This window comes from Scleropages formosus, chromosome 9, assembly GCF_900964775.1.
Source record: "Scleropages formosus chromosome 9, fSclFor1.1, whole genome shotgun sequence".
Taxonomy (NCBI): Eukaryota; Metazoa; Chordata; class Actinopteri; order Osteoglossiformes; family Osteoglossidae; genus Scleropages; species Scleropages formosus.
Genome location: NC_041814.1, coordinates 6,976,731 through 7,003,297, shown reverse-complemented (window position 1 = coordinate 7,003,297; position 26,567 = coordinate 6,976,731). Strand labels below are relative to the sequence as shown.

The 26,567-nt window shown below is 42.7% G+C and overlaps 2 protein-coding genes across 3 annotated transcripts; one reads left to right on the top strand and one right to left on the bottom strand.

Annotated features, from left to right (window-relative positions):
- Positions 1 to 313: 313 nt before the first annotated feature.
- med16 (mediator complex subunit 16) lies at positions 314 to 13,627 on the bottom strand. The gene is made up of 15 exons (XM_018745767.2): positions 13,546 to 13,627; positions 12,790 to 12,975; positions 12,532 to 12,639; positions 10,950 to 11,119; positions 10,379 to 10,810; positions 10,147 to 10,252; positions 8,000 to 8,155; positions 7,227 to 7,450; positions 6,772 to 6,978; positions 5,641 to 5,851; positions 3,717 to 3,850; positions 3,366 to 3,558; positions 2,958 to 3,174; positions 2,424 to 2,507; positions 314 to 2,118 (listed from the first exon to the last, which is right to left on the bottom strand). The coding sequence occupies exons 2-15, from the start codon at positions 12,929 to 12,931 to the stop codon at positions 1,992 to 1,994; spliced, it is 2,511 nt and encodes an 836-aa protein (XP_018601283.1). The 5' UTR covers positions 12,932 to 12,975; positions 13,546 to 13,627; the 3' UTR covers positions 314 to 1,991.
- Positions 13,628 to 15,349: 1,722 nt separating this feature from the next.
- Positions 15,350 to 24,456, top strand: tmem259 (transmembrane protein 259). 2 transcript variants are annotated; one of them, XM_029254967.1, is made up of 11 exons: positions 15,350 to 16,385; positions 18,069 to 18,356; positions 18,556 to 18,667; positions 19,798 to 19,908; positions 20,797 to 20,919; positions 21,419 to 21,519; positions 21,716 to 21,773; positions 21,977 to 22,060; positions 22,277 to 22,409; positions 22,770 to 22,869; positions 23,120 to 24,456. In XM_029254967.1, the coding sequence occupies exons 1-11, from the start codon at positions 16,098 to 16,100 to the stop codon at positions 23,822 to 23,824; spliced, it is 2,103 nt and encodes a 700-aa protein (XP_029110800.1). In that variant the 5' UTR covers positions 15,350 to 16,097; the 3' UTR covers positions 23,825 to 24,456. The 2 variants fall into 2 exon arrangements, with proteins under 2 accessions (XP_029110800.1, XP_029110799.1); XM_029254966.1 differs by having other exon boundaries at positions 18,556 to 18,721.
- The last annotated feature ends 2,111 nt before the right edge of the window (positions 24,457 to 26,567 follow it).

Sequence of the window (26,567 nt, the reverse complement as noted above, 5' to 3'; positions counted from 1 at the left end):
TCTCTGCCCACCCGGTTAGCGAGGAGCAAGAGAATAGCTGAGCCAGCTAAGCAATAAATGAGCAAACTTTCCTAGAAATTCTGACATATATATGATCAGTATACATAGAATCCATACATGTCACTGGAGGTTGTCTGATGAGGACTACACTGAAAATTTGTTTAAAAAAAAAAAAAAGGTTTCATTCACCACAGGCTGTCACAGACCGCCGCCTCCTGTAACGTACCTTCACCCACTAACTGACCTGAGACAGTGAAAAGAAAGTCACTCCATCAGATCATTTAAATTTTCATTATAGTTTTTATGTGTTTCAGTGGACATATTCCATGCATCATATTTCAATAACTGCTTGTGCTGAGCAGGGTCGCGGTTGGTGGACATACCATATGCTGCAATAACCACCACAGTTGCCCGGCCTGCTAAGATTATAGAGGCGCAGTAAATTATCCTATTGTATTTCCTACAACCCTACCTGTGTATGACCTTTGCAAACTTGCAGAAAGGGTAATTATACTGAGAAAGGTATAATTAGTGCAAAGAACCAAAAAGATTAAACAAACTTCCACTTTGTTGTACAATCTGATTTACACAGTATATAAACGAGACTCAATAACAGATCCTGCAAAAATTCCCAGCTGACAATCAGAAGTCTGGTTAGATGACATTCTTTTTTTTCCCCTCAGTGATGTAAACAAATAGGAAAACATCTTGCGTCTATCTTTCTGGCAGTAAGGAAAGCTACTGCAGCTTCAATTTATACACTAAAATTAAGGGTAATATTACGCAGTCAAACTGTAGCTTTACTGCATTTCTTCTGTGACTGTGTGTCACGAGGCAGTGATCCAGAGAAGCACTCAAGGCAGAATGATGCGATGCCAGGCGTAGACCGAGATGCGGTTCAGCTGCTTTTGGTAATGAGGACAGAATTAAAAAGCTACACATATCAGTATGAAAACTACACAAGTCCCAGTTACTGTACTTGCTTGTTTGTAGATGCTGGTTGCAACATTTGTATTTCAGACAAATTCATAAAATCCAGTAATAAAAATTTGGTTAAAAAAATATAGATATATAACTCCTCACTTAAGTGCCCCAAAATGTTGTAAAATGTCACCAGTAAAGAGTACTGTAAGAGGGATCACAACATTTTTTCAGAATAAGGCACAAACCAGAGGTATGTTTGAGAGATCCTTTCTTGCATAATGATCCCAAATCAGTGAGCCATTAAGACTGTGCTGTAGCTGTCTCACCAATCACAAAACCATCCACAGATTAGCACTACAGGTTAGACAACCACTTTCTCACACTGCATTTTGTCTTCGAGTACTGATCTGCTTCGACATTGAATTTAACACGGTCACGGGCATCATGTTCCAACTGTGATCGCGTGTACGGCTCAGTGTATTTCCTGTAAGTCCACAAATTAAATTAAAACTTCAAATCTCAATTTAATCAATTCTTCTTCACACTACGTCACTCAGGATGTAGGATTAAGATGTTCAAAAGCCCAGTCCTGTGTAGCCTTCATTCACAATCTTGAGAGGTGGAGCCTCCTTGTGGCTCCCAGTCCTCATTACATTAAAGGAAAAAGACAATTTCACAGAAGTACTGTATCTCGTTTCATTTTAGATCACCATTGGACTTGCGCTGAACTCGACACATTTGACACAAAATATAAAAAATTAAAATTATGTACTCAGGTAAAAAAGTTACATAATTACAGTCTTTCTGAAGTGTAACTGATGCATTTTAAATAATACAAGAGTTCTGTCTGCTTGTTCCTCCAAAACCTAAACGGAACAGATATTCCATTTTCCTTGTTTTCCAGTTCACCCATTCTTGTTTACCTATGCAGCATGATACCCTTTGAAGTGGTCCATTTCTAAAACTCCCAAAGCAAGACTATGATACAGACTATAGAAAAGATTAATTCAGCTGCAGAAGATCCCCCACACTCGCCATTTGACACCACAGTGCTGGTGCTCTATCTTTCAGGACACAGTGCTGGGGATCCTTCTCCACAGCCCTCCACAAAGGCAGTTTTTGATCCAGCGCTGCTCCCACTGCTTCACAGCGGTGGTCTTGTTGGGTGAGCGCAGCATGGTGACACAGCCACACCTGAGGACAGTGGAATACAGAAGACAGCTGTCATGACCACACCTGATGTGGTCCCTTTTCCTGCATTTCTGCCAAACAAAACAGCAAAGAAAAAGCTGCAGAACTTGAGACCATGAGGTTGTTGTTTGGAACCCTGGGATTAGAAGTGCACAACAGGAAATGTCATCTGAAAACAATTCTCTTCACATCTGTAATGCTGATGTGTCAGAACAAGAAAATTTGTGAGGTAACATCAACGGTACACAAGATCAATAACTACTAGTATTGGAAGCATAACAAGGGTGCATGGAAGAAAGTTCCCCTACCTGGTGCAGGCTTTGCTGTCCTCCGTGGGGCTGACGCCCATGTGAAGGCACCGCAGGTGGTCCATCCGCTGAGCGCCAGGACTCCTGTTAGGGAGGCACATAAAGTGCTAAAGGAATGGAATAAATTTACGTGTAAAGAACAGCTCCATAAATCATTACATGAAGGACTGCATACAAAACCAATAATATTGGTTTTTGGACAAGGCCAAAGGAAGTACTCACTGGACAAGCATGCAATGCTGGAAAGGCTTTGAAAAGCTCTGTATTTAACAGACCAAAATAAAAGTAGCTACAGGCTGAAATCACAGCTTGAGCTCCTCAAAGCGGCACATGAATTAGCAGCTAATAGAGGGAGCGGAAGAAAACAGTGGTTAATCAGTCCTTCCAAATGAACGTGAGTACTCACAAAGGAATTGTGAGTGAGTCAGAAGTGAGCGTTTAACTCGAAAAGAAGACAAAACCATGGTTAATTCAGGGAACTAAATGAGCTAGCAGTGCTGAAGGAAATGCAGCCGAGACCCCACATAGTCTCACCTGGAGAAGATCTCCACCTGAGGGCTGCTGCTCAAGCCCGGCAGGCTATACGGTTTGCCAAACTGCAGGCGGAGGGCATGCTTGCTTTGGAGCTTACAGATGACACCATCATTGATGGGCAGCCAGTCTAGGGTGGGCACCAGCAGCTGGCTGGGGAGCAGGCAGCACTCGTCTATGAGGGGCTCGTCTGGCTCCTGGGGGTGGCTCTCATCCCGCGCTGTGGTGGGGCAAGTGGTGGTCATGCTTGTAAGTGGAGGACACACTTTCCAGCAGCACTGTGGAGTAGTACTACCACTACAGACTAGGACTTTTTTATTGTGCGTGTAATTCCAAACTGCACTTTAATTTGATGCAGAGGGAAAAGCTCATCTAGAGATACACTTGGTAAAGCAAAAACTGCCCACGTACAGCAGAGCCACAGCTTGGTGAGCAAGCGGAAGAGCAACGACATGCTGTCCTGGTTGTCCGACGTAGCCGTGTAGATGGGCAGGCATCCAGGCTTCAGCAGGCCCCAGATGCGGATCACTACCATCATCTCACGCAGCATGCCCAGCGAAGCACCGTCCCGCAAGAAGCCAAACCCGGGTCGCACCACGGAACCCTGAAGGGAGGATGTGATTAGAAAAATAAAAAAATTACAGAAACTAATTTACTACATAATTCTCCTCTCAGGATGAAGGACCAAAACAAAAGATGTGTTGGGGAAATTACATTAAAATATGAAAACTAAGTGTTAAGATGAGGACAGGGATCACTCACCAGGTTGGGCAGGTTGGCAAGTAGGTAGAGCACAAAGTCACCCACCCACTGGATGAGTTGCTGCAGAGACTGCAAAGTAGAGGCATCCAGCACAAACTCTTCTGTCTTTAAGTTGATCATCACCTTGTCAATATCTGGGAAAAAAAACAAGAATTTTACATGGAATGGACTAGTAATAAGTAACACAGAGGACATGAGGGTGAGTCACTACTACAGATGTTAATGACTTTCTGCTATATGACCATTCATAAACAGAACCCACTTAAAGTCAGCAGGTAAAATTTTTATTTATATAAATATACTGTATATTTATTAAATATGAATATTTATATATTAACATTTATTAATTTAGCTGACGCTTTCTCCTAAATAATTTAAAATGTCAAGCTACTGATAATTATTTACCCATTTATGCAGCTGGGTAATTTTTTTTTTTTTTTTTACATTTACTCATTTAGCAAACACTTTTCTGGGAAGCAACATCCAGTAAACTTTATGTACCATTATCAGTCAACACGCCTTATTCACCAAGGTCACTTACACTGCTAGATACACTACTTACAATGGGTCACTCATCCATACATCAGTGGAACAGATGCTGTCTGTCACACACTACGGGTGAACCCGAACAGCATGTCTTTGGACTGTGGGAGGAAACCAGAGCACCAGAGGAAACCCATGCAAACATGGGGGAAAACATGTAAACTCCACACAGACCAAGCAAGGTTCGAACCCATGTCCTCTCGCATCACCCAGGAGCCATGAGACAGCAGTGCTACTCACTGTGCCACCGTGCCACCCCAATTTTTAGGATAAGCACCTTGCTCTACGGTACTACAGCTGGAGGTGAGATTAAAACCGGCAACCTTTGAGTCCAACGGCATCAGCTCTAACCGCTATGCTACCAGCTGCCCAACAACGCAAAAGGTTAGTCTGACAGTAAAAACTTACTACAAAATACTCCTGGGGCTCTGTTCTAAGCACAAGGCTTTTCCTTAGCATTTACCTAAAATTAATTAGGTACAGCTCTGCAACTCTTGTCTTAAGTCTGCAGGATAAAGAAATTTAATTCCTTCTCAGTGCAGACAATACGCGTCTTTTGTAAAGCACAGAACAAAGGATTAAAGCCGAGTGTGTAGCCGTTAGAGCGGTACTGTCAGAACAGGCCATTGACAGTCCACCTGAGCAAGACATGATGTATGGTATTCCTGCAAAAGCTGTATCTCAGAGAAACAGGTACTGGGTAACTCACTGTGTATTTCACTGAGAATTTTAATAATGCCACACACAGTGGTGGAAAAGGAAGAAAACCTCCCAGCTGACATCACCAGGTGACTGCCAGAATGACAGGAATTAGAGAATAATTGCAGGCATTGTTCAGTACAAGTGGAGGCAATAATCATATTTTGTGCAGCATAGATACTGGGGTGTAACAAAAGCCACTACTATTTAAACCCAAATCGAAAGAAATGCTGATGAAAGAGCAGTCAAGTCTAATAGGCATAGAGAATCCTGGGAAAAAGAAAATCCCTCTGGACACTAAAATGCACAAGAAACTACAACATCTTATTCAGACTAAACAGGTTTAAAAAGCATACAAGAAATGCACACATTTGTAAAGTGTGTCATCTTGTCATTTTGTCCCAGTGACTCTATTACATGTCGACGTAAATAAAATAAGCATCGAAAATAACATTGCTTTCAGGCACTACGGTGTATCCCGGCCAAGGGACACTATTCTGCGTAGAACAGTTTGTCAGCCTACCACGGTGATGGGTTTCCCTTTCTTCATGTTGAAGTCAGATTATATATGAATATTCACTATGCAAGCTCACAGACCACGGTAATGTGAACATTTCTGATGTTATTGTCAAGGTCAAAAAAAAAAAAAAAAAAACGAACTACATAAGCATGTTGTTATTACCAGTATCTGTGATCTTGGCACATATCTCAGCCAAGCGATCCCCAGGGCTCTTGTCGGGGGTGTTCAGGAGGTGTGGTCGCAGCAGCGACTTGAGTGTGGAGCTGATGGCGATGAGGAGCAGCTTAGCATGGAAGTCACAGGCGCGAGCGGCCGTGGCCGAGGACAGCTTGCACAGGGATGCCTTCACAGCCACAATGCGTGTTGACAGTACCTTGGCAATCAACATTATACTGCATTTAGGAAACAATGACTCAAGCAGGCCATAAGCATAATACACACACACACACACAAAATAGGCATTTATGGGTGATGTATAAATGCACACTAATGTAATTTATTTGTGTGCATTTATATAATATACATAAATACATGTACACTGACTCCTCGGGTTACAAACACAATTGGGACAAGAGAAAAGTTCATAATTCAGGACAGCTGGTATTGTAGTGGTAAGAGCTGCTGCCTTTGGACCCATAGGTTATAGGTTCAAATCCCACCTCAAGCTGCAGTACCATTGAAAAAGTTAATTACCCCAAATTACTTCACTAAAAATTACCCAGCTGTATAACTGTCAATAATTGTAGAGAGCTTGAGGCTGTAAGTTGCTTTGGAGAAGAGTGTCAGATAAATCTAAATTTGTTCTGTTTTAAACTCCAAAGTCACTTTTAACAGTTACAATCACCAAAAGCTTAATGATACAAATGTTCATTTATTTATGTTAGGCTCTCTAAAAATCTTGCCTAAAGCTATAATAGTTTGAGAGACTTTTTATTAATATTTAGCTGACACTTTATTCCAAAGCAACATATGATGTTAAGATAACTACAATTATTCATCCATACATACATCTGGGTAATTTCTACTGGAGCAATTTTGGGTGAATACCTTGATCGTGGGTACTACAGCAGTAGGTGTAGGGTTCAAATGCAATCTTCAGATCCTCCAGCAGCCATATTCATTATACCACCAGCTGCCCCTTACACCTTAAGCTTCTAAATACAATAAAATCAAGACCAAATGAAGAAGACTGAATAAAAATACACCATCACCACAAACTACAGTGCCAGGTGTGGCCCAATTTATCCCATAAACAAAGTCAGGAAATCCCCCAGAAATGGCACAAATCCTTACCTGCTGCAGGGCCTGGTTCTGCCGCATGTACTCCTCATGCAGCTTCTCCACCAGGTTGTGCACCATCCCCGGCTGCACGTGAAGCAGCACATCCCACCAGTCATAGCCCGTCACCATGCAGTACTCCAACAGGAAGAGCAGGTGGCGCAGCAGGGTGTTCATATCCAGCATTTGCCCCATGGAAGGAGACACCCGGATCATGTGCAACTGAGACATATTAAGAGAAAGACGACAGTAAAAAGGAGAGCGATTTATGGAACAACAGTAATGAAGTAACTGTTCAATGAAAATAAATTTAGCTCTGATTGAGTGTTAACATATCTCAATTGGCACAGCCAAATTCATATACCCTGGTCTGGAGTTTCTATGGCACAAAACTTTTATTCATAGCAGCAAATACCACTTGCTGTGCCTTATTCTTTTACATTAATGTAAAAAAAATGAGAGAAGCTCACCTTTCCATGGTTGTCAACCCCAACTAGCGCCAGGGAAGTCCATGAAAACTGCAAGGCCTTGTAGTGTATGGTGGGGCCACCAGTTCGCTGCCGCTTGATGGCTGTCTCATCACCCACCCTCTGACCAGTTCCCGAGGATGCTGAGCCATAATAGACACCCATCATGTGCAAGGACAGCCGATGCAGGATTTGGATGCTGCCATCGTGGAAGGCGAGCGCAAGGCCTAAGCCCAAAAGACCAAAAAAAAAGAAAAAAAAAATCCTCTGATGAAAGCTCAATGACGCAGTGTCCAATGCTGCTCTAGACTTAGATGTTGCTCCGTACTCACATAATCATATTTTTGTCATACCTGTCCTTGCACACTGAGCCCTGATGATCGTGCTCCTTCTCTACTACGGCTCCGAGACGCGAAACGTACCTTCAACTACCTGCAACTATTCACACCACTGAAACACTTGCGTAATTCTACCACAATTCTGTTTTCTCGCTCAAAACATCACACTTCTTTTTGCAAGACATGATTCAGGGGAATACAGTCCAATGATAGTATAGCTTCTATAAAATAACCTGTGCTGCTTATTACTTGCTGAAAACAAAATGATGACGTTAATCTCCCTTCATTCTAATGCAATTAAGAGGCTACCATTTGAAGATTACTGATGCCCCACTAAGAGCTGTCCTTTAATTTGAACATACACAGTCAATGCTCCAATGGCATGATATACCATCTGAAAAAGCAGTAAAGCAAATGGACAAAAAAAAGAGCTCATACCAAGACCTGGGCAAAACTTTGTGTCAGATGCCACCTTGAGATCAGTGCTGGAAATTGAGATGGGCAGTTTTGGGAGAGCCACGGCTGACACACGCTCCAGATCGTTAGTGGCTGAGAGGATCCGCCATTTCAGAATCGTTGGCTGCTTTTCTCCCACTGTCGAGTAAAACAGAAAAAGGCCTGTCCTTAATAAGCACATGTCAAATGTCAATAAAATGTTCCTGTATTACAGAACTGTCAATCCGTGACAAAGCCAAGAAAGTTCTTGCATGAGCAGCGAGTGGCAGTTATTCAAGTTTTAGAAACTCCAGGACAAAATCCAAATGTTTGAATCTGCTCAGAACTTTACAGTTTGACAACAAAATTAAAATCATGTTCCTCTGGTGCCCACAGTTGGCAGAAAACCTTTCTGAATCCTTTGAAATTCATTATTTATGCATGAAGTGTTCCTAAAATATGATCTGATTTTCATCCAAGTTATAATACAGCATGTTATTTAATAAACGCACAACAAATTACATTTACCTCTTTACAGAACAAGTTATTTAAACAATCTAGGTCATTGATGAATTTAACTAGTAGAACTGCCTTTACTGACAACTTCAGACCCGTGGAGCAGTTAAAAGGTATGATGACTCATTCTTCTATATAAAACTGTGTTTAAAGTTGGTGTATATTTTTGGGATGCCTTGCCTGAAGACACAGACACAGACACAGACACACACACACAGTCTGAAACCACTTGTCCCAAGCGGGGTCACCGCGAACCAGAGCCTAACCCAGTAACACAGGGTGCAAGGCTGGAGGGGGAGGGGACACACCCTGGACAGGAGGCTAGTCCGCCACAAGGCACACCAGGCAGGACTTGAATCCCGGACCCGCCACATAGCTAGACCCGGCCAAACCAGCCACACCTCCCCTTGCCTGGACAGTCTTTTTCAAAGCACACCACAGTGTTTTAAAAGGTTATGTCTCTGACATGGTCATTCTGAAACACAGATATTGTTTTGTTTGTGCCACTATGTTGCTGATTTACTGTTGGTTTGTGGATTGTTGTCATCATTGCTTTGATTCAATTTTTTCAGAGTTTTATATCACAAATGCCTTGATATTCTGTTACTTAATTTCCTGACAACTTGTAACTCATTGGTCCCTCCAACAGTTGCAGGTTGTCCAGGCCATAAGGTAGCAGAGCAGCCCCACAACATTATATTCCTTTCACCGTGCTTCACAGCTGAGATATGGCTTTGGTGTTGGTATGGAGTGTTTTGTCTTTTCCAAACAAAACACTGCATTTACCAAAAAGTTCAACGTTTGCCTCATCTGTCCACAGAACACTGCTCCACTAGTGCCTTTAGCAAACGAGATGTGCAGCAATATTTTTTTTTGAGGGGCTGTATTTTCATCCAATGGTGCGGTGGCGCAGCGGGTTTGACCGGGTCCTGCTCTCTGGAAGGTCTGGGGTTCGAGTCCTGCTTGGGGTGCCTTGTGATGGACTGGTGTCCCTCCCCCTCCAGCCCTACGCACTGTGTTGCCAGGTTGGGCTAGAGTTCACCACGACCCTGCTTGGGACAAGACTATGTGTGTGTGGTTTCATCCATAGAAACCTCACTTGAACACCACTCTTTTTCAGCATTTTTCTTATGGTAGACTCATAAACAGACATTATAAGGTCCAGGAGATGCAAATCCTTAACTTTTACCTTAGGTTTATTTGTCACTTGTACGTCATGTCCTTGCACTGATCTTTGTAGTATGACCGCTAGTATGGAGAGTAGCAAGGGTACCGAATTGTTTTAACGAGGTCCTCCGAAATCTCTTTGGATCAAGTCACATTGCACTTCTAAAGAACAGATAACCAAAATTCTCTTTTTTTAAATACACAGTGGGATGGGTCAAACCATCATCTGAACTGTTTGGAATACCTGACTCCAATTACCTTCTTTTGAAGGTAATATCATCCTCAATGTTTCCATCAATTAGCTTCTTTTTTTAAAACTTTTTGTTCAATAAAGAGACATGGCAATGTAAAATCCTGTAAGGATTTGTTACATCTTCATTTTCATATATAAAAACATATAATTCTAAAGGATTACAAACTTCTTCTTACCACTGTTTTCACATCCCATGTTGAGTCTGATGACATACCTGCAGGCGAGCGATGTTGGAAGATGTTATTGACAGGAAGACCCTCCTTCCGAAGGGACCAGCACTCCACAATACTTCCCATCTGACTGGAGGCACACAGCAACACCTTCAAATATATCCAAATTTCATTAATCGCACAGCCTTGCAGGGCTATTATAAAGTTTTTGTTCCTTGAAGTTGCATAGATTGGCATATAACACCTTCTCTTAACTTCAGTGTTCATGATCCTCACCTGCTCAGAGTTTTCACGCGTCAGAAACTTGAGATGTGTGACAGCGGGGTACTTGTCCCGACGGACAGGGTCCGTGGTGCAGCGCATGAAGAGGGAGGGAAGGAGCTCTGTGTCAATGCGGCACTTCTCGTTCACCACACTGACACACACCTTGAAGAACTGCACCGGTGAGGAGCTGCTGCCATCTGTCGCAGCCACTACTATGTTTCCCCCACTTGTGAAAGCAATGTCGGCAAGTGCCACACGGCCCCTGAGGCGACAAAGGCTCTCGCTGGCTGTCAAGAGTGCACCGTTGGGTTTCAGCAGCGACACAGTGACTAGCCCACTCACAGTCACTGCCAGCCAACCCTCCATGGGCTTCCCACCGAAGAGTGTCAGTGAGGGAGAAAATTTCACCCGAGAGAACTTCTCCCCAAAGTTGGTAGAACCAGACTGTTGCAAGGAAAAGAGGTAAACCAGTAGATAAGTCACATATTTATGTTATGGTGAGACAGCAAACAGTTCCAGAAAAGTGTAAAAGTGGACTGAAAATAACCCAAGACAATGCTGTTTGTTTCATAAACTGACTTGCCTTTTCCACATGCAGAGCCAATTTAACACCATTGTGCAGCCATGAAAGGGCCACAATGGGGTCTCCTTCAATAGCACTGCCCAGGTTACTCTCCCAGCTGTTCACCAGGTGATCCGCCATGCACCAGCATTTGATCTGTCCATCTCCATCAGCAGAGAGTAATCTGGAACCTATCTCAAGCAAACAAGTGTCTTACACTGACAGGCCACATAGTAAGACTGCCAGTAATGTCTACTGCAACAGGTTCTACTGTTTCACTAAATATGTTGTATTTGTCTGAAAAATCCCAAATTCTGCTTTTAAAACTGAACTCGACATATGTTCTTGATGTTTCATACATTTATGAACAAATCTAGCTGTTTGTTCAATAACCTGTAAAATTCAGCAGAACAGCAATAAATTCTATGGTGTCACTAAAGACGGTGTTTACCTGTATTCCCAGGAATTACAACCAATTTGCACCCATTGTACTTGTTGCACTTTGAATAACTGAAGGTCTTTTTTTTTTTAATATACATTTTGTGTTTTCTTTCCCAATACTGTATGCCAAAAACACAGAGTGGCAGGTAAAAATGGAGGACAAATTTGTTCGAAACAAAGACCATAACAACCATAGTTGAAAAGGGTGAGAAAACAGTAAACAGATATTTACAGCATGAATGATTAAAATTGAGATTAATTAAACAGTTCACATATCCATGGCATAACGGGGTTAACTAGTTTGATGAACTCACCCCGTTAGGCAAATTCTCATTGTGAGGTGATGCTGGTTTTGTGTTACAGACTTCAATACCAATGTTTGAAGATAAAAGGATTTTCCAGCTAATTTATTAATTTCATTTTCTTTACCGATCTGTTTTCTAAAACTTATGTCTACTGCAAAGTGAAAACAACCTGTGTTTCCACACCCAGCCATAAGCTGGCAGTAAAATGAACTTACACAAAATGTAAACAGAAGAGTGTTTGTCTTCATCCACAAGACCTCTACAGAGGAGCTGCTGAGTATCAACGATCAATAAGAGTTTCATAAACAGTTGTAGCAGTTTTTCATTATGCAAGACGAGCCCACTGCTGCACTTTACATATTATTTATAAAAAAAGTATATGAAGAATTTTTACTTGTTCTAATTAGCCTTACATCTTTCTTATCTTTGTAGGCACCGGCAGCAAGACGCACCCGAGATCAACGCTCTAGCCAACCCTAAATAACTCATCTATGCATTTTTGTTCGGGCTATTTTTTTCTTTTGTCTTAAACCTGACTGGTTCATGAGCTCTGAGCAAGACGTAGATATGGGCCTATCGGGACATAAATATCAGTCCTTTGGGAGGTATTTCCTCTTGAAGAGCTTTGTGACTTCCTACTGCTTGCAGTATTTTATGTAGAGCATCAGTTGAATCTCAGTTGTATTAAACATTTTACTTTATTAGTTGCAAGGTCCTTGCAATTCTTCCACACTAAATAAAGGCATATAAATAGCTGTCTGGTCCTAGGTGAAGATGCACTGCACTTATTTGAGTGTGTTCACATACTGCACATTATTTGCAAAATATATCATTTTAAGATCTATAAATTAACTCACCAGACTGATCCCATTCTAGACAAGAGATGACCTCAGTGTGGCCTGAATTTATGGAGTACACATCCCAAGGGTGCTCTGTGTCAATAATGTGGATCATATGGCTAAGATCTAAAATGAAGAAAAATTAGATTCAATTTTTATTGCAATGGGAATAATGGGGAGGGGGAAAGAAAACAAAAATCATCACATCCAATGTTTGCTAAGAGCTAAAATACAAAACTCCAATAAGCAGACAGTCAAAACTCAATGTTGGTATACCTTTCTCATCTTCCTCATTTTTGAGGTCGGTGGTGAAGGCGATGAGATTCCTACATGACCATGCACAAACCAAAGGGATGGATGGACAGTGATTGCTTTTGGGTCTCTTCTCCCACTCACACACATAGGCGACATCCATCATAAAAGGGGGTCTCTCAGGCACTGATGTGCCTGCACCTAATAGATCTGATTTGACATCAAAATCCACATCAGTGTTATCCTGCCGCTGTCTCTATCCTAGGCTAAAGCATCAAAAAAAAAAAAAACCCAATTCCAATCAGCTCACAAAGTCAGCAAGTCTACAAAATAGTGCAACAATCATGCTCGCAGCATAAGCATATTAAATATTTTACTTATAAAGAAAATAAAAACACCAATAAATAAAGTAGTATCCCATTACCCTGATCTTACTTAGTTAATGTGAAAATACCTGGTATTTCTTAATTTTAATTGAGGCTTGCCTTGATGTATTTTAAGTACAAACTTCTCATAAGTATTTATGCCTAAAGGGGTTTATACTTCATTCATCAATTTCGTCCTGCGAAAAATCTGCCAAAGTTTTTGTTAAAATATTTACATCAGAAAGAAAACATCATTCATGATGTGTCTTGCTACTGACTCAGTCAGACTGCAGGCAGTCAGACACAGAACAGCTATTGCATAGCACAGCATAGCAACGCACTGCATAAGTTAGTTTTCCTTTATACTGTAAAATTGGCATTATAACCAAATAATGTAATTAAAAGCTCCGCTTACTATGTTTCCAGCGTCAGTCTGAGCGTTCTGCAGTTCGAAATCTTCATTCTCCCTATCACCAAACCGTTCACTACCACCGACCGGAAACTCTCAGGACCCCGATAGCCCCACATAGGCGTCTATCTTTCTGCCTTTTTTTTTTTTTTTTTTTTTAAAAACTTCATTAACAGTCTCAATAATTAAATTTGCATCATGTACAGAACATATAATCAACACTCCACTGGTACTTGGATTACAGTAAAGAGAAAAACTAAAAATACACAGCTAGATAGCTAGACTTACAAACAGGAAAAAAGGTACTTCACTACTCTGCTTTTAAAATTGACAATACAGTTACAAGAAACAAAATCAAAGAACTAAATACATAAATTCTAAAACAATGTCATAGGGAGTACAAACTATTCTTCATAAAAAGAGTATGCTGTCAACAGAACAAGTTTCTGTAACTTGCGGGGGGGGGAGGGGAATGTAATCAGCAAATACTTTAGACTACTGTGCTTCTTTTTTGGAACAAACTTTATTGACAAAAAGAGCAATTACAGACATTTGGATCATAAAGAAAACAAGGAACCAGATCCAAATATTACAAACAAAAATGCCAGAGGGAATACACAGAAGAAAAATGATACATACATAAACAAACAAAATAAAAAGTAAATTAATACATTCCACCTTACCAGTACTCCTTCCCTCACCATCCATAACTGCTTAAGGTAGTTCCGGTGGTTCAGGGTCTGCCACAGAAACAAAAGGAGCAAGGCTTGCTTACTGAAAGGGGTTTTTCTTGCTAGTATGGGGCTCTCTCCAAAATGCTATTGACAACAAATTTGGTCAACAAGCCTTTGAACTCCTCCTGTTTGGAGAGAAAAAAAAACACCATAGCATGGTGTTTCATTTATCATGCTTAACAATAGGGAGGGTAACACCTGCATGATGGATTGAGCTAAATAAGTGCTTCACTTTAAAGTCAAAGAGCTCAAGGTCATTCTTATCAGACTACAGAAACATCCCCTAGAAGGTCTCTGGTTCCCTCGCACAGTTTTCAGTAGCTCGTAAACATGACTTCACATTTCCCTTTCTCGATTGTGCCTTCTCTCCAGCTGCTTGGACAAGATGTCTAGCTCTGTATATTACTGTTCAGACTGTTGACCTCTGGAAGATGTTTCACAGTTCAGACAACGAGCTCTGCATCTCCGTCCCTATCACAGCTGACCTCTCGATCACATCAACTGCTGTTCTCATCCAGCCGCAGGGCTCCTATCAGAAGGGCTGGGCTGCACTATTTTACCCAACTGAATTCCACACCAATACATGTGAACCATGTTTCACTTTTAACATAATCCAGAAGATAGAGCACACCTGGTCCAGCCTGGACTTTTCATTTAAAGCTTTTTATGCAATTAATTAATTTTCAAATTATTGCTTTGAATGAATGAATGAGATGAGCCGTCCTGTCAGTGCCGAACTGTATTTAGGTTTCTGATATAGACATGATGAGTTCCACTGTTCTGGTTATTGTATTGCTTGCAGTTTTTGTGACAGATATCTGCATTGTCTCTTCTACATACTAAAATGTGTTCTTTTTTTTTTTCTATATCACTGCCACTCCTGTGTTTGGTATCGATCTGTGAGGTCGCGCTGCTGTCGTTTCACACCTCAGGAGATGTTCAGCAACAAGATCGCAGATGAGAGCGAACACCATGTATACGTCACTGCCTCAATAACCGGGTACTTGAGCGCGGTCATCCGGGCCACAAGAGGCGCTCTTTCACGCTCAAACAAGAACTTCGTGCTTTAAGCCTTACTGGGTTTTGTCTTTGGGTGTTTCAGCTGCGTAAGGGAGACGCTGTGATAATAAAATGGCTGTAGGAACTGGGCTCGGTGAAACTACCTGTCTAGGAGGTGGTTCCTGAGAGACAGTAGCTGGAGTTAAAACGCTGTGTATCTAGGCGATATAAATAAAGAAGTCTGTGTTGCGAATACAGTTTTAGACAAAATGGCGCCTGTTAATGATTAATGTGTCGCTTGGACTCGAACCAGTCCTAAGTAGTTTGTTTAGCTGAGGCGGTGTGTGTGTAAAGAAACCACGGGCCAATAGAATAGCGAGCTCGCTGCGAATGCGCTGTGTGTTCGTTGGCGGACAAAATTTTCAGCTAGGCGCTTCCAGAGAGCCGGGCCGAGTGTGACCGCAGTACTAGGCGGGTTGACGTGCTGTGAGTGTGAGCGGATTCCGAGCAACCAGCTCAGCAGGCCCCATGGCTGGGTGGACTCGGCGTGTCGTGTGGGGGGAAATGTCTGAAAAGAGCCATTAAGCCCCCGGACAAAAGCCGTTACATCTTTCAGAAACTTGAGCCCTCTCTCTGCGGGAGAAGTAAAGCTCACGGTATTGGGCTGGGGCCACAGCGGGACCCCCGGAGCGCCTCTCCACTCCAGCCAGCGGCCCCGTCGGAGGCCCGTCCGGTCGGCAGTGTTGCCGCGCTGGAGCCGTGACTGATCAGCGCCCGCGGGCTCGCGCTGCCGCCCTCATATAGAAATCAGTAGAGGAGCCAAAGATGTCCGAGAACCAGGCGAACCCGAACAACAACCCGAACGCGAACAATCCGGCGGCAGGAGGTGGTGGTGGTGGTGGTGGTGGTGGTGGTGGAGGAGGAGGAGGAGGAGGTGGTGGTGCTGCGAACCGCGTGCGCAACCCTAACATGAACGCGAATATGAACGCGAACCCGCTGATCAACGTGCGCGACCGTCTCTTCCACGCGCTCTTCTTCAAGATGGCCGTGACCTACGCCCGCCTCTTCCCCCCCTCCTTCAGGAGGGTCTTTGAGTTCTTCGTGCTCCTCAAGGTCAGCCCCGTGTGTGTGTGTGTTTGACTGAGGAAGAGAGATGAAACTTGGGGCTCCGAAGTTTTTCCCTTAAGAAGGGAGATGCCTGTACTACACTTGACTCTCACTATTCAGGGACAGTTGTCACCTGTCCCTACTGTACTGTCTTGAGTACAGCTGTAGTGTAGTGATCAGAGTTGCTGTCTTTCTTAGGTTCTAAAGATTACAGGTTTGATCCCCCACCTCCAGCTGTGGTACCTTTGAGTGAGGGGCTTACCCTGAATTGTTGGTCTGGTAAAATTACCCAGATCATGTATGAGTGAATAATTGTATGAGATGAGCTGTCCTGCTAATTGTACATCAGTACATTACAATAAGTTTAAGCTAAATGAGTAAATGTAAATGTACTCCTCTATAGTCTATTCCATTTAACTAATTGGGTGATTCTGCAGGAACCTGAAGTGAGACCAGTTTGACATTTGTTTCTTGAATCATCAGAAGCTGTTCTTCAGAACAGTGTAAAACAGATGAAAAGCTTTGATTCAAGAGTTTGTCACGCGTACAATAAAGTTTGTTACACCGTACAATGACATTCTTACTCTGAATCCTCTCAGCAGCCTACGACATAATAAATTGTAAGGACATAAGGAAAGAAAAACACAAGGCGTAAATCAAATTTACAAAAATTACTATTAGTGCAAAAATCCAAGAAATGCTTTAGACACAGGATTATTGAAGTGCTGTCAGATGAGGGGTTGCTGTCTTAAGGCACATGGCAGTATTTGTTGCTCTCAAAGTTCACAAGAGAATGTTGCCATCCAGGTGCCTGATTTACATTTATTCATTTAGCAGACACTTTTGTCCAGAGTGATGTAAATCTCAGTAAAAGTACAATTTATGCATTACATTAAGAGGAGGAGACATAGCTGCAGACATGAGTCTTGAGCAAACCAGGTTCGTTGATCTGGGAAGCATGCAATAACTTTAAATTATAGGCTGAGATGTCTCCTAAATCTGAACTGTTCTTAGCTATTAGATCTCAGATACTTGAGTGTTCAGTTCTGTTGTGCAGCACATCTTTACAATGATTCTGTGTCATCTGAGAGTGGCTGCAGAATTATAGTGGAAGCTGTTTTCAGCCTTGGCATTTTTTTTTTTTTTGGTTCCCCTTTTTTTGTGATGTTTCATTGCTATTTACAGAATGGTGCTTTTGAGGATGACTGCAGAGCAGGGAGATGGCATCTTCACTTGAAATTCAGCAATATAAAGTCTGTACTATGGATATACAGACAAGAATAACTGTGGAGGACAAATGGCTCCTCTTGAAGTCTGTTTTGCAAATATTGGTGTATGTTTGTGAATGCATTTGGTATATGAAAATAAATGGGGTTTTTTTGCTATTAAGTTGTGTACACTAACATGATTTTGATTGAGAATGGAGCCACATCACAATTTGTGGGTAAACATCTCATCTTTAATCCTCTCTTCACTCATTTTACAGGATTTTGTCCTTCCACGATATCGTCGTCGTGCACTCATTTTTCCTGTAAAAACACATACTAGCGGTTCTTTATACTGCAGTATTTTCCTTATTCAGTAAACTTTCTAAAGGTAAATTCTTTCTTTCAGACTTCTCTGCCCCCCCCCCGAACACCTTTTTTCCTGACCCAACTGTACTTGACCCTCTTCTCCTCATTCCCCCAGGCACTGTTTGTGCTTTTCATCCTGGCGTACATCCACATTGCCTTCTCCCGGTCTCCCATCAACTGCCTGGAGCATGTCCGGGAGAAGTGGCCCCGCGATGGCATCCTGAGGGTGGAGATCCAGCGCAACTCCAGCCGCGCGCCCATCTTCCTGCAGTTCTATGAGACGGAGGGCCTCCAGGGCTTGGTGAAAGAGCCGGAAGATGAGGAGGGGGGGCTAGGTGCTCTACACCAGGAGGAAGAGGAGGAGGAAATGACCATGGAAATGTTTGACAACAGCTCTGTACAGGTTAGGAGAGTTGGGTGCTGTGGGCCATCTTCTACTGTTGAATACTCTATTTTAAGACTACAAAAGCAAACTCTTCATGTGGAACAATCTGATATCAATCAGAATACAGATTTAATTGCAGGTTAAAGCTGAACACTGAAAACCTGTATGTAGTACAAGCATGGCAAACTGACCCCCCCCCCCCCCCCCCACTGTGTAGTTTGAGCTGGACTTTGAGCCACGCCTGAAGCCCTCACTGAGGAGCAGCAACAGGCCAGGGGTGGGTCTCAATGACTCACAGGACCTCTCCTTCAGCCAGGCATCCACTAAAGGTATGCAGCCCCTGAGGGAGACCGTCTCCGAGATTGAGATGCTAACCCGAGCAGGTAAACTGTCACATCTTCACATTGAGACAGATAAAGTAGTGACCCTTGAAGGCCCTTCTCCTTGCTTCTTCTCCTGTGCCACCTGCATTACTCTGCCCGTTCTCAGTGCTGCCTCGCTGTCCCTCACTGTCTACTTCTGTGGAATTCAAACTGAGGCCTTTGCTGGAAAATCATTTAGCTTTAGAACTGTTTTAGCCGTTTTACATGGAAAAAGACATTGGCCCTCTGACTTTTGGAAGCTTCTCTCCCTGCTTACCCCTTTAACATTATAACCTCTGTGTTTGCCCCTTGCTTGCCTTCACTGTTGCCCTTTTTTATTTTTTTTGGAAATAAGTACACTACACTACTGTGGGTTAAATGGCTGAAAAAGTTGCTGTTTAAAATCCCAAAATTGTGCAGTGGACCTGCGAAGCACTAATTATGGTTCAATTTTCTGGTTGTTTAAATTTGTCACTTCCTATTGATTCAGCCTTAGTTTCAGAATGGCAAAAATGTGCCACTGAGGTCCATCTTGCCTTAAGAGCTGATAGCTGTGGTAGGCAATTTGTTATGCCCAGTGATTTTAAACATTTCTTAAATTTGTGTCTATGAAGTGTGTTGATAATGTTATGACTTCCATTTTAGCAACCAGTGTAATGGGCAAATTGGTTGGCTGGCTTTTTGGGCACCTTCACTGGCAGATCGTGCAGCATAGTAATACCCGCAGTGCTGTCAGAACCAAACAATGATTGCATTGTGTTGCACACTGTTCCCTTGCTGGGTGTACAACATGCATTCCAGTGGCTTTGGCTGGCAGGGACAGCAGATGTCAGCGAGGGCCTGCGTACTGCAATGCTGGCTGAGAGTGACCAATTCCTGTTCTGTTTGTAGTGCAGTATGCCAGAAGTTCCTAGCATTTTTTTGCATAAGCAACCTTCTAATCAGACAGCTTTGAGGTGTGTATTATTTGGAAGCTCGTGTGTATGCGTGTGTTCTATGCGTTTAGGTTTCAGAGCACTGTTATTTACGTCCTGCATTGAGTTGAGCAGATGGGGCCAGGTCTCCTCAGCAGGGCTGTGTGTCTTGTCTATTTGCAGTTTGGCCACAGGAGGAATATATTGTGGAGTACTCGCTGGAGTATGGTTTCCTGCGTCTCTCTCAGAACACACGCCAGCGCCTCAACATCCCTGTCATGGTGGTCACTCTGGGTAAGCAACTGGAGCTGTAGTGTTGCATTGAAAGCATTATGTAGCATACCTCTTTCCAGCTGTAATGAGAGCTAACTAAATCTCTTAAGCCAGAAGTACTGTCTTTGACCTGGCAGCACAAGAGCATTGGTTTACAGTAGTCTTGATGGTTTAGAAACCTAGTAAGTACTGTGTGTGTTGCATAGTGACAACACAGTGGTCATGCAGCAGTTTAAAAATGCTGCACAAACAATGTTGTATGTGAATTAATTGGCTGCTCAACTTAACACAATGTGGAGCAGAGGTCTTAATTTTTGTCCTTTTGATTTTTTTGTGAGATTTTCTAAATGTAAAGATGATAGCTGTGGCAGATGGCATGTTCTGCACTGTGAAGTTTTAAACGTTAATTAAATCTTGTCTACCCCATTGATGTATGGAATAGGTTTTGTAAAAATGTTAAATTTAATCGATTTTATAGTTTAACATGAAATGACATACATTGTGATCACAAAATGTCCAAGGTTGACTGATACCGCCCATAAACATACACCATTTGAAGCCATGTTATTGATCAGAAACAGGTGTAAAGCACTATTGGAAGTGAGTTCAGTGGTACCTTTACTGATTCCTGTCTGCTGGGCACATGAATACAAATGACTTTAGCAAGTTAGAAAGAAATGTTCTAAAATGAACAAGGAAGAAAATTCAATTCAAGTTTTGCAAAATGCCTGTCTATGAAATGGCAGCATGAAGAGACAGGATACTTTTGTGCCATCTTAAGTACATTTTTCTTCTGTTAGAAAGAAACAATTGATTCCTCCAAAACTGCTCTATCCACTACCTATGTGTCTAGTTTTAATATCACTTTGGAGTTACCAAGGAAACCAAGAATCTTGCTCTTTCTCTCAGACCCTATGAAGGATCAGTGCTTTGGAGATGGCTTCAGCCGATTTCTGTTGGATGAGTTCCTTGGTTACGATGACATCTTGATGTCCAGTGTAAAAGCCTTGGCAGAGAATGAGGAAAATAAAGGTACTTTTGCACTTTGATCTGTGATTCTGTAACTGTCTTGTATTTTCTGCCAAACTGTTTCTTCAGATGGATTTTGTAGGCTTCTGTGTATCTCACCACAGTTTGGATGTAGTAGCTTGAGTTTTGTGAGCTTGGAAATCTGAACTAACATTCTTGGTGCTAAACATTCTGCTAGAGCAGAAATGTCCTTCTCAGCTGAGGTCAGTTCAGACCAGACTGTGTCAGAACTGTTCTGTAGTGATGTCCCTAGTTCCCCTCTGTGGCACCAAATGTTTCTTTAAGCTACAGTGCGTAAAGAAAGCAGAAGTCTCGAAGTGAGTCGCACATTTTATCCTCCAGTCATCTAGGTGGGAGAGTGGCACTTTTACATGTGATAATTTTGAAATGATTTGAACTTGGGGCAAGGGCACATGTTAGGCTCAAACATACCATTCAGTTTTGTTCTGGGGTGGTGGTGACTGCGATGGAAGGCTGGGGTGTGACAGGATTGTGTCTGCAGGGTTCCTGAGGAACGTGGTCTCTGGAGAACACTACCGTTTTGTCAGCATGTGGATGGCACGTACTTCTTACCTGGCTGCCTTTGTCATCATGGTAATTTTTGTAAGTACTGGAAGAGTGGTTAATATGTGATATGATGGGGCTTTCCCGTAGCATATTTTATTGAAAGTGTCGTCGCAATGAGGTTGTCTGGTATGTCCATATGTTATGTGATCACATACCTCAACACCCAGAAATGATTCCAGGTCAAACCTCCTGTTTGCACTGATCCTCATTGGTTTACGCTTCTGCTTTTCAGACCCTGTCTGTCTCCATGCTTCTTCGCTACTCCCACCATCAGATCTTCGTTTTTATCGGTAAGGTCACACCCCTCTCTCGGTCCGGTCATAAACAGACAGCTGCCTTTAATTCTGTTTACTCTGACCTTGAAGGAGTTTGTGTAGTCCTCTTCAAACTGTAACTGATGTAGATTGGGAAATGGTCCAATACAGTGTTACAGGACTGTGGTGTATGTGGAGTATTCTGTGAACTGTAATGTGCTCCTTTCTTCCATTTCTAGTGGACCTGTTACAGATGCTTGAGATGAATATGACCATTGCCTTCCCTGCAGCTCCTCTGCTTACAGTCATACTTGCCCTTGTTGGTAAGACTTTTGTGATTGTTGTAGGGCCATATACCTTCTTCCTCGTAGTAACTTATTTCAGAAGGCCTATATGTTTCTTCTGTATAGTAAAATATTTTGTTCAGAATTCACTTTTTTTGTAAACTTTTAGGTAAACAGATTGAAGGTATTTCTGATATCTGGACATTCATTGTAATTCAGAGGTTTTCAGCTTCCCCCCCCCTTCTTTCCGTATAGGGATGGAAGCTATAATGTCAGAGTTCTTTAATGACACCACAACAGCATTTTACATCATCCTCATTGTGTGGCTGGCTGATCAGTACGATGCCATCTGCTGTCATACCAACACAAGCAAACGACACTGGCTGAGGTATGGAAAGTGTTGGCGTACATGCAGTTAGACCCTTATTAAAATCATTCATATTTGGTACCGTCAGCTTCATCTGGAAGTTCAGTTCTCTAGTTTTCTTCCACATATTTATTGTGGTGAACTGTCTCAGTCATGGCCTCACCCAAAGACCCTGTTATGCTCCTTCCTTTTTAAATTAATTCTTAGTCATCTTGAGTTCTTGTTGAACTTCCTCTTGAATCCCACGCAGTTGCAGCCTCAGTTCTTGAACTCCTTTCCTTTCCATTTTCCTCATGTCAGAAAATGGAAACCAGAAGAAGCAAATGCATGCAATTATGAACTGACTCACCTTGGTCTCTGAAAATAATTTCCCCCCCCCAGGTTCTTCTACCTGTATCACTTTGCCTTTTATGCCTATCACTACCGGTTCAATGGACAGTACAGCAGTCTGGCTCTGGTTACATCCTGGCTCTTCATCCAGGTTAGTGTGCCACCACAGCGGACCCCTCTCTTGGCTAATTTGGCTGCAATTTTAGACAAATCCGGGTGTTTAAAACTGTAGTTGATTATTTCTCACACAAGTCTACAAATTCAGTGTTAACTGCAGTGAGACCTTATTCACTTTTATATTTTGTCATCTAGAGGAGCAGCAGCCTTACACAGCATGGACTGTTGTGCATATTATGCTGTTAACAACCCCCTCTCTCTCATGCTCTGACCTTTCTGTCTAGCACTCAATGATCTACTTCTTCCATCACTACGAGTTGCCGGCCATCCTGCAGCAGATCCGCATTCAGGAGATGTTGCTACAGAACCAGCAGGCAGGCCAGGGCAACCAGACCACCCTGCAGGACAACCTGAACAACAACACCAGCAGTGTTGCACCAACCATGAGAGCAGCCACAAATGGGCAAGTTCGTCAGTCCACCGATGCGTCGACTCAGGATGACTCTCAGGCCCACACCCACACGAATGGGCCGTCCAACCTGGGTGCTGGTGAGGTAGCTGGTGGCTTGGACTGGGTGGCAGGTACTGCAGCCATCATAACGGAGGCGCTAGCTAACCCACAGCTCGGGGTGTCACTCTCTGAATCGCCGATGGCACAGGGAGTAGACGTCCCAGGGTCAAGCCCTAGCCTTGTGGATGAGCCCCAGGTGACCGGAGCTGCGGCTAAGGAGGACGGGGAAGGTCTCAGCCAAGCTGGCCCAGTGACCATGCAGGTCAGGCCACGGGGCAGCACCTCAGGGGTGGACTCGACCGGCAGTGCCTCACAGGAAGCGGAGGCCAAGTCCTCCTCAGCCCCCACCCTGCCTCACGTAGACTGTAGGGCTGGGCAAGACGGCAACAAGCGGAGCGACTCGGACTGTGATGTTAAAAGAGAAGAGGACTCCCAGGCCAGCCAACCTGGCTCCGACCCCCATCCTACGCCATCCTGAGCTCTTAACACATGCATAATCGTGCCGATTTCTTACGTCCTCCCTCTCTTGCGTTCGTCTACACAGAGTAGATGGTATTCAAGGGTCTCTTAGATGTGACTTTTATTCATTTTTATCGGAAAACAGGTGTGTGCTGAGGCTCAGTAAAAAGAAAGCCTGTTCCCATTTTCACACTGCAGGATGTAGGGATTGTAAGAGCCTGCTCTTCCTAAAGTGGGCTTCTGTCACAGTTTTTTTCCGAATTGTTCCAAATGGGCCACATGTAAAGACACAGGTTTGGAGAGGCTTCGGTAATTGACTGGTGATTTTACATGTAATCTGTGATTTGGGGGTAAATTCAGGTTGTTTCAGCGCAGATGGTGTTTTATATCACCTTGGCAGATTATCAGGGTGATACCAATATTTTTAATTGTACATAATAAAGTTTCTGAAATGTTTTGAAGTGATGCTAATAGTGTCTGTATGAAATTGAAACCGAAGGTGATGGGAGGATTTTCCAGCAGAGCATCTTTTATGTCTCTTTTCCCTCCTTTCTACTATGGCTACAGTTTAGTAGGGACTTCATGTCCTTTTCAATTCTGTCTTGTCAGTCTCATGTCTTGTCGTCTCCAGTCAGTTTGTTCTTTGCATTTCTGTCCCAGACTTCATGTTCCAAGTGTCATTGGACAGCCCAGTTACTTGTTGTACTGTCTGTCGGATGACTTGCGTGCTGCTTCCAACAGGATCTAACACTCGGCTCTATTTCAGAATATCTAACCTGTTCCATCTCAGAGGTTTTATCTGTAATCAGTTTGGCCGTCATTTGGATGTCTGTTGGGTGGAAGAGAGCAGAGCTGTGCAGTGGTCACTGTGCGGGAGCCCAAAAGTCTCACCAACCCTACTTGAAAACTCTGGCATAACTGCGCTCTTTTGTGTCCGAGGCTTAACGATCGCAGCCTCCTGTGTGCAGTTTCTCTAGCTGGAATCCATTTTTGATTCAAATAAGATTCTAGTATTCAGAGGTGATGCAAATTATAGAGGAATACCTTGGGAGGGAAACACCTTGCTGGTTGTTCAGGTTGCTCATTAAAATTTAAACAATGTAAAGTTTGTGCTTCAGCTATTGCCTTAATCCTTGTGCAGTTCACCATAAGCTGGACTGTTTTGTTCTGGCGTCCAACCTGCGCTGTTCCCATGTTGACTAGATATCTAATAAACAGGATTTCTTTGCAAGCGACTGCATGACACAGTAGCCTTAAGGGGAGGAACTCATGCAGCATCTGTCAGCTGGTTTTTGCCAGATCTGCACAGATGTAAGCACCCCTGTTAGGTGGGTGAATAAGCGCTGGAGCAGGATTCAACATCCCTTACACTGAAAAATGAACCTTAGAGACCTTTAGTTGCTGGGCAAACAATGTTTATGTTCACTGCTGAGGAATTCATAAATCCTCTTAAATGTCCTATTTAATGTTTTACTGCTAAACTACAAATTTTGAAAAGATTATGTACATAATGTATAAGTGATGAAAAGCCCAATTCTAAATTTTTTTTTCACATTCTGGTAATTATACTTTGTACTTGCTTCAGAACTTTGGAGGGTGTTTCTTAATGTTAAGGCTGCACGGACAACCGTGTTTCTCTGGTTGCCTGGCGATGTAAGATGTCTAAGAGTAAACTGACGCCGTTGAGTGAACGGCGAATTGCTGCATAGGTGGTCGGCACCTGCTTGGTAAAAATGTCTCAGGTTTGACTTGTGCGCTGGTTTAGGAATGAGAGGGAGGTACTTTTTTTTCTCTTCTTCCCTGCCCCCTAAAATCAAAGGGAGGATGGGGGGGGGGGTGACGTCTTCAGAACAAATGTGGAACGGAAAGCTGTGAGGGAAGTAGGGTTTGCTACATGTGCCTCTTATTCATATGAAAGGCTAAGCAGAAATGCAAATGGGTGAAAAAGTTGTATATAAGGAGCTTTTGCAGCTCCATTGTTGCTTTTAGATTATGCCTTACATAATTCCTGTTGAAGTCAGATGGCTTTTTTTTTTTTTTTTTTTTTTTTGAAACAAAACATCGTGCATTACAAAATGACAAATGTCAGTAATGCCTATGCAATGGGCTCAAAAATGTTCAAAACTGTTGGGTAAGAAATTATGCAAACTGTGCAATATGACATTTTCTTTGAAAAAGCTTGTTTTTAGTAAAGAAAACTAATATGAATAATGAGCACCCCTAACAAGTTTTAAGACAAGATGCCTGTGCCTATTTGTCATGTAAGAGAAAGCAGGATGATTATAGCCTTGCAAAAGTTGCTGTTTATTGTGGAAGTTACTTAGACAATGTAATGCAATCCTCATACCTGTGATGAATAACCTTTCCTTTCTCCTTCAGATGTATTTAACTTAAGTAAAGACACCTTGTGGAAGACAGTTATCTTTGTACAGTTATGTGTTTGTCTTTTTTCTGTTCCTTTGTGTGTTTTAAATGTGTTCACAGTTGGGTTGGAGTGGAAAAGACATTTCTCCATAGAGCCTCTTTTTCTGTAACCTGTTGGAAAAGCTGCTTGTGTGTTAACTTGTTTCCCAAGAGCCGCTGCAGGCGGTCAGTCCGCAGCACTGACACAGCCCAGCTACTCTGGCAAGTGATCCGTTTGGGAGAAATGATTCCCTTTTCTCTCCCCATGTTTTTGCTGTGGCTAAATCACAGCCTCTAACATCATTTGCTCTAGTTTCACATGGATCCTTAATTAATTAATGCAAAATAATTCTTGCTCT